General features: G+C 38.2%; 1 protein-coding gene across 2 annotated transcripts; it reads right to left on the bottom strand.

Annotated features, from left to right (window-relative positions):
• Window positions 1–200: 200 nt before the first annotated feature.
• LOC125260610 (PHD finger protein ALFIN-LIKE 1-like) lies at window positions 201–1,404 on the bottom strand. 2 transcript variants are annotated; one of them, XR_007183085.1, is made up of 4 exons: window positions 752–1,404; window positions 565–670; window positions 393–490; window positions 201–308 (listed from the first exon to the last, which is right to left on the bottom strand). XR_007183085.1 is itself a non-coding variant. In XM_048179073.1 (3 exons), the coding sequence occupies exons 1-3, from the start codon at window positions 596–598 to the stop codon at window positions 213–215; spliced, it is 228 nt and encodes a 75-aa protein (XP_048035030.1). In that variant the 5' UTR covers window positions 599–1,404; the 3' UTR covers window positions 201–212. The 2 variants fall into 2 exon arrangements, 1 of the variants encoding a protein (XP_048035030.1); XM_048179073.1 differs by having other exon boundaries at window positions 565–1,404.
• Window positions 1,405–8,665: the final 7,261 nt, after the last annotated feature.

The raw sequence follows: 8,665 nt of genomic DNA on the forward strand, positions 1-8,665 counted from the left end.
TTTTATTCCTTTTCCAATTTAAAATGCACTACAGATTTTAATGCCATGTTTATTAAGGCTTTGGTTAGTACAGAAGCCTCCATTGCAGGCCTATTTGAACCACAAGGAGTTCACAGGTGATTTTAAATGGCAAATTTTATAAAAGAAAAGAGTTTACCCAAAGTGAAAATTGAGAAAAAAAACCCTCCAAAAACAAAGGCTTCATAACTGAGTCATTTATTGCAAGAAACACATTTGTATTCTTTCTCTGTAGATGGATTGCCCACACATTTTAAGTGGAACCACCGCCCGCAGTAGTCACAAGCAATCTGTCAACATAAGAAACAAACAGTTTTAAAGCAATGGTCCATTCATATTACTTGACTTGCACTACAAACCAAAAATGCTCTTACCCAAAGAACTTCAGAGTCTTCAAATGTTTCAGTCTCTCCTCCAGTGTCTTCAAATGTTTCTGCCTCTCCACAATAGTGGCACAGTTCACTTAGGTCATCTATGGAGGTACAACACTAGTGAAGGTGCACACCAAAAAGCACATCAATGGTATTCATAAGTTTAAAGTCATACCAGATTGGTGTAGCAGTGTTAAAGCAATCTCCATTCTGGACCGTGTTATGTCTTGTGGCTCACTGGAGAAGTTTATTGTAGAATTTTGCAGAATGTGTTCTGCAAACTGAAGTAATAAGACAAATTAACTTTAAAGTATTGTACCATTTCAATGGACATTTAATATTTTTATATAATGCTATCACACCTTCAAAGCAAACACGCCACATGAAATAGTGTCCCTCTGAAGTGGGTGAGGCAGGCTTTCACAAACCCAGTGTGAAACTGAGACACCTTTTTGCCATCATCAGGGCTCTACAAACAAGAGTTTTCTTTCAAGCATACATGTTTCACAATAACACTACATCTGATTGTGTTGCATGAAAAATACCTTGTTGCCTCCAAACACTTTTTCTTCTTGATTGATTGATTTCATTAGTGCCCTTTGAAATTACACATTAATTTTGTTAAGAATGTTATATTGCACCCTTGCATTTTGCATGTGAAAAATATTAAAGAAGGCAATAATGACAACATATAATTGTATCCATATATATTTATTCATTTTTATTTTATATAAGGAACAAAATATAACATAGTATCTGTTTCCCTTGTGACAATAATTTGAGGAACTCAAATTTTATCATGTGTAGGCTACTTTGGAAACAGTGAACATTGTTAATACATTTTGTATACTGTTGTTGTATATCATAAACATGTCATCTCTGTATTTTTGCTATAATAATAATGCTAAAAAATAAAAATGCAGTAATATGAGGCATCAAGTTTGGACATAAGCTAATTTGTGTTGGCACAATTCAACTGAATAAATTCAGGCATAATAAACTAAATACAGGCATAATACATGAACTATAAACTATGAACAAGTCCAAGATTAATTCAATTCACAGAAATAAAACTGGACAGTGAGAATCATTTTATTATGCTACAGTGCAAGACATTTAAACGTAGCGCCAATATTTTTGTCCTCCTTCGCTTTCCGTTCATCCAGCGGTGTTTCATGGCGCATGCGCAGTCAGCAGGGGGAACACACATTCCAAAGGGAACAGAATCGACTGCAACACCGGCGACTTCTCGGGAAAATGCTTTAATAATTTAAATGCGAACTGTTTATGTCAAGGATTTACACAGTCGGCTTCTTCTGGTAATGATATTTATTATTTCCTTTCTGTAACTGCCTTGTTTAGGGTTTCCACGAGCAGAAACTTTAGCAATGTTGTCATTGAATTCAGTTTTATCACAACGATTGTGTCCACACAAATCTGTTAGCCTATTTGGAATAACAAGAATATTGTCTTTAAAAACAAATCTTTATTTATAGAAATTGGTAGGCTATGATAATGGATATTGTTCCTGTGAGATTTATTTACGAGTAATACATGTAGAAATAGTATTATATTAAACACAATTTGTATTATTATGTATGCCATATTTATCGAAATAAAAGTATAAAAAGACTTTGATATTTAAAAAGAATAAGCTTATGTTGATCTTCATTGTACATAGGCCTGTAGGCACTGAAATAAGTAGTACATTAAGCTTTGAATGAGAAGTTTTTTACTGCACGTAAATGTTGGAAACATGCGTTTATTTCACAAATATATATAAACAGCTTCATCTGCAATAAAGACAGCAAAGTTCGCAAGATACGGGCAGGAAAATGCATGTATGGCTTCAGTACGTACTCAACTCCTCCGACTTCAAGCAGCAAATCGCGCCGATCGGTAAGTTTGTTGAGATCTGCGGCTGCCAAATACCTCACCTTGAATTTACATGAAATTAGGCGACTACAATCATCCTTTAACCACATTTGTGGCATATGTACAACTATTGAGTGCACTTCATTCGAGTCGCGCTAGTATTCCACTATGCTGACGGAAGTGAGGATACACTGCTTCGAGTCCTAACGGAAGCTGTGTGACGTCATGTGAAAAGGGTCTATTATGAGCGCGCTTGCCTAATAAGTGTATGCGCGGCTTAAATTACGGTAAAAGCACTTGACTTTGTCACGAGCGTCGATGCAACCATTAAACGTTACCGATGCTCAAACGGCACCTTGATAAAATGTGTGTCAGCTGTGTGAGCAGAAGCGCTGCAGGTGTCTGTCAAGAAACAGAGGAGTGTACAAATGTATTCAGGGATTGTATTTGTTCAGTACAGTGTTGTTCAGTGCAAGATTTTAATGTTATTTAAGCTAACATAAAGTAAGGGAAAATACTTCCACTAGATGTTAAAAACTAATAATGCATGTAACAATGAGAGATTTTTATTTTTTGGCAAAATAAAGTTGATATATAGCTCCAGTTTTTTATTTCTGACCCCTCCACGCCACAAGTGTTGCTGGTTTTGTTCCTAAATTACTATTTTTTTTATTCCATGCACCTTGTTGGATGTGAGAAGTTGCATCAGACTATTGCAATTAATAGTATTATATTAGTAGGCTATATTAGTAGTATTATATTAGTAATAGTATTATATAATTATATTACACTCTGTAACAATGAGAGAGACACTGCTGTTTACATTTAGTATGGTAAATAAAATATTTATAGTATAGGTATAAAAACATTTTAGTAGGCCTAATGAAAGTAAATGAGAAATAATGCAAAGGAAAGTAAATTTTCTGCAATGTTGTGCTTTCTTGCGCTTGAATGTTAATATGGCCCTCCTATGAGGTGTCAATCACAGAAACGGCCCCCCGCCAATTTGAGTTTGAGACCCCTGGTTTACACCATCGGTTAAGTGTAAAGTTAAACAATTGAGAGAAAATCGAATCTGTGTCAATATATTAAATGCGGGCAACAGCCTTAAAGGGACAGACAACAAATGCTGCAACTTGTCCTTAAAGGGATAGTTCAACCAAAAATGAAATTCTGTCACTCTAAAGTTGATCCAAACCTGTATTCATTTGTCTTGTGCTGAACACAAAAGAGCATATTTTGAAGAACATGGGTAACCAAACATTTGCTAGTACCCACTGACATCCATAATATTTTCTTTCCTACGGAACTCACTGGGGACCAGCTGTTTGGTTACCCACATTCTTCAAAAAAAAAAAAACATATAAGAAATGTATTTGGGTTTTAAACAACTCTTACGGTGAGTAAATAATGACAGAATTTCCTTTTTTTTTTTCAATTTCTTTTCAATTTCATTTTTTTTTCAATTTCAATTACAGTAGGTTTAACAAGAAACTCATAAGAATTGTGATATATAAATTACAATTCTGATTTTTTTTTTCTCAGAATTGCAAGCTGATGATGATGAATTGCATGATGTTTTATTAACAAAGTTCGGGAGGAGCAAGTTCAGATAATTAACCTAATTAGCACAGGTGGAGAGCATTCAGTTAATCAACTCAACCATTGTCAAGAGGTATAAATTCAGCAGAATTATCTCTGTTCATCTGAGAGTTTATCAGCATCACTCCACCACCAGCATCCCTCACTTCAGTTCTATCTACTTTTACCACACCGGGGGAAGTACTCTGGGTTTGGGCCAAAATTTCGAGCTCGGAGCCCTCTCCCCGGACAGCACGCCAAATACGCATAACTTTACTGTATTTAATTATATGGATATGTGAACTATAATATATTGTATATATTCTGACTTTAAGCCACAATTATGATCCATATAATCCTTTTTTTTTTTCACTCAATTGCAAAATGTATTTTTATAATATTCTCTCTATATTATAATGTTTTTACTGAAGTAATGATAATTAAAAAATGAAAACCAAAACTAGTATGGAATAATTGTTAAGATTAGGGATAAGAAAGCTGCAAACAGTTTTAATATATTTCCAAAATTAATGTACAAATAATTCTGTTCCTCTTCCGGGTTAAAATGGATGCAAATGCAATAGGATGATTAAAATGTTAAGTACTGTAGAGGTCTTTCATGACGCTCCATATGTAATGTGAATTTGATAGGTGCTTGATATAAAATAAACGGTGCTTGAAAAAGTCCTTGAAAGTCCTTGAATCTGGTGTTCATGAAAGAGTGGGAACCCTGTAATAAATATAGTAAGCAATAGTATGAAAACGACAAATTATTGTCATGGTTTTGCCACAAAATACGTTTTATTGTGTCCTGAAAGTGAATACTTGTTCGCTCTCGCTCTCTCTCTCTTTCAAACACACACACACACACACACACTCACAGAAATGTGTTGTCAGCGCTGCTCTGATGAATTAATCAGGCGGTTCTTGAGGGAGATAAACTTAGTTTCACTATTAGTAGAGACACTGCTGTCAGAGACGCACAGAATTTTATGCTTTATTTTTTTTTTCCCAAATCAATTTTGCTTTATTGGCATGACACAGTATTGCCAAAGCAGTTGCCATTACATAAGCAATGAACAACACTTTGAAAACACATCAGATCTCAATGGGGGAAAAATATCATGCTGGATATCTATACTGATATGGACTGGGTTATGTGTTAGGAACGAAAGGATGCCACATCGTTTGATGGAAATGAAAATTATCAACCTACAAAGGACTGAATTCAAAGACACCCCGAAAATCAAAGTGAAAAAAATAATGCAGCAGGCTAGTCCATTTTGCTAAAATTTTATTGCAGCAACTCAAAATGGTACTCAGTAGTTTGTATGGCCCCATGTACTTGTATGCATGCCCGACAACGTTGGATTTAGGTCAGGCGAGCGTGGGGGCCATTCAATGGTATCAACTCCTTCACCTTCAAGGAACTGCCTGCATACTCTTGCCACATTATTCCTTCCAAGGTGCTTAAACAGGTTTTTAACACAGTGGGGGCCATGTCTCCTCTCATTCATAAACAGCTGTCTCAGCTCAGGTTCTGTACCAACTGCATTCAAGCACACTGTGGTCAGGCCTCTTCTAAAAAAAACCCCAACCTTGATCCTGCTGTCCTGTCAAATTTTAGACCTGTGTCCCATTTGCCTTTCCTGTCCAGGGTTTTGGAAAAAATAGTCTTCATTCAGTTACACTCTTTTCTGGAAAATAATCAAATCTTTGAAAAATTACAGTCTGCATTCAGAACACAACACAGCACCGAATCCGCTCTGCTGAAATTACAGAACGATATTCTCTTGTCCCTTGATGCGAAAAAGCCTGTGTTGCTTGTAATGTTGGACCTTACTGCAGCGTTTGACACCATTGACCATTCAGTCCTTCTGAGATGTCTGGACCAACGGGTTGGCCTTCAGGGAACTGTGCTGCAGTGGTTTAGGTCATATTTAACAGATAGGACATTCTCTGTTATGATTGATGACATCTCCTCTTCAGCTCCTATGACCTCTGGTGTGCCACAGGGATCCATTTTGGGCCCTGTTCTCTTCTCTCTGTACATACTGCTTTAGGTTCAATTATTTCAAATCATAATGTGTCCTTCCATCTGTATGCAGATGATTTACAGATCTATCTGTCCCCAATTCTTCTGACAGTCTTGAATCCATAAACAGATGTTTAGATGACATCAAATTGTGGCTGTCTCAGAACTTTCTCTGTTTGAATGAGGACAAAACTGAATGTATTGTTTTTGGCACATCCAACCTGCCCAGTGTTTTAGCTCCTGGTCTTGTTGCGTTGACCCCCCATAACTGCTGTCTAAAATTTGATAAGCAAATTGATTCTGTGGTCAGGGCAAGTTTCTTTCAACTCTGCCTACTAGCAAAGGTTAAACCCTTCTTGAGCCGTTGTGACCTGGAGAAAGCTATCCATGCTTTTGTTAGTTCCCGCATAGACTACTGCAATGCGCTCTATGTGGGAGTTAACCAAGCTAGTCTTCACCGTTTGCAGCTAGTGCAAAATGCTGCGGCCCGCCTGCTCACCAACAGTCGGAACGGCCCGCCTGCTCACCAACAAGAGCACATCACACCTGTCCTATACTCCCTGCACTGGCTCCCTGTCCAGTTCGGAATTCATTTTAAAATTTTGACATTTGTTTTTAATGCAGTCAATGGCCTTGCACCTTCCTATTTGTGTGAGATTTTGAGCCCTCACCAACATGTGCTGGAGGTCCCCTGGTCCCTGTGCAAACAGTGGGGCGACTGTTCTTTTGCAGTGGCCGGTCCAAAACTCTGGAACTCTCTGTCCATTGACTTACGTTCCATCACTGACCTGCCTTTGTTCAAAGCCAAACTTAAAACCCACTTATTTAGAATGGCTTTTAACACTTAGTGGCCCTGTGACACTTCTCTTTATTTTAATGTTGTAATGTGCTCTGCTGACCTATTTGTATTATTATTTGTTATTATCATTATTATTTTTTAATCTTGTTTTTAATGTTGTACAGCACTTTGGCCAGCTTTGGTTGTTGGAAGGTGCTATAGAAATAAAGTTTGATTGATTGATTGATTGAGGCCGGGCATTGTCATGCACCAGGAGGAACCCACTGCACCAGCGTAGGGTCTGACAATGGGTCCAAGGATTTCATCCCGATATCTAATGGCAGTCAGGGTGCCATTGTCCAGTCTGTAGAGGTCTGTGTGTCCCTCCATGGTCTCCCCAGACCATCACTGACCCACCACAAAACCGGTCATGCTGAATGATGTTACAGGCAGCATAACGTTCTCCATGGCTTCTCCAGACCCTTTCACAACTGTCACATGCTCAGGGTGAACCTGCTCTCATCTGTGAAAAGTACAGGGCGCCAGTGGCGGACATGGCAATTCTGGTGTTCATTGGCAAATGCCAATCGAGCTCCACAGTGCTGGGCAGTGAGCACAGGGCCCACTAGAGGACGTCTGGCCCACAGGTCACCCTCATGAAGTCTGTTTCTGATTATTTGGTCAGAGACTTTCACACCAGTGGCCTGCTGGAGGTCATTTTGTAGGGCTCTGTCAGTGCTCATCCTGTTCCTCCTTGCACAAAGCAGCAGATACCAGGATGAGATGCGTAAGAAATTAGAGTTTTAAGGACAAAAACCTGACAGATGTCTTGAAATACACCATCAGAACAGTGTCTTGAGGTGTGGTAACCGTAGTATAAGCAGAATAATTGACTCCAGGCCGTTAAATTATTAGTCATGAACTTCATCATTTATCATGTTAACTGAGGCCTGTAGAGTCTGAGGTGTCTCTGTTGGGTTGTCTGTGATTTCTCTGAGCATCACACGGTCTGATCTTGGGGAGAATCTGCTGGGACGTCCACTTCTGGGAAGATTGGTGTTTGTTTCAAACAGCTTCCACTTGTGAATAATCTTCCTTCTTCCTGCTTTTATAGAGTTGATCACATGTGCTGTTGATCAGTTAATTAAAGGCATTTGATGCCCTTGTTACAGTAAGAGTGTCCTTAGTGTTGTCTTCATGTCTACAGCTGGTGGATAAGAATCTGGATGGGACTCGGACAGAAATAATGTTCATGGATGAGCTGATGTATATACGATTTAACATTACTCTAATATGAAGCAGAAAGGAATTATGTGGCTGAAAGCCGTTGAGGCGGAACGAGACCGCTGGAGCGATTGCTAATGAGAGACGAGTGCGACACACGTCTCGAGAGCAGTGGAGCTTTTATTATGCTGCAGTTGTCACTTCTGCTTCTTCTGGTCAAGCGGATATGTGTATCATTTTAGATACATTTGTGTGTTAAAAGTTGATATAGCACTACTCTGCGTTCGCTCGGCAGCTGCTATAAGACACTTGTTACACACTGCAGTAAAAGAGATCAATATTAGTCATGGTAAAACATGGTACTCGTGGTAAATCAAGAAAACAATAAGACAATAAGATTGTGTTGAGCTATATAACATGATCAGTTATCTGTTGATGAATGTATTCATATAGTTGCTCACCTGTGTAATAAAGCACATCATATATTAAAGTGTCTTTGGTGTTTCCATGGTTTCTACAAATAAATACCCTCGGAAACCAAGGGTAACGCAGGTATGATGTCATTGGTAGGCGACGGACACGCGTATTTGTCTGGATTTGTACACAGGTCAACAACATATATAACACTGTTATAGTGGTTTTTGGATATTTTAATCTAAAAATCTTACATATTGTGGTTTTAAATAAATAATGACAGTGTGACATGTCATGTGGTGTTGTTCTTCTGAGGTTTGATTTTCCAAATTTTAGTCCCTGCCAAGGACCAGATGATTATTTTTTTTA

This window comes from Megalobrama amblycephala, linkage group LG24 (assembly GCF_018812025.1).
Source record: "Megalobrama amblycephala isolate DHTTF-2021 linkage group LG24, ASM1881202v1, whole genome shotgun sequence".
NCBI classification, from domain to species: Eukaryota; Metazoa; Chordata; class Actinopteri; order Cypriniformes; family Xenocyprididae; genus Megalobrama; species Megalobrama amblycephala.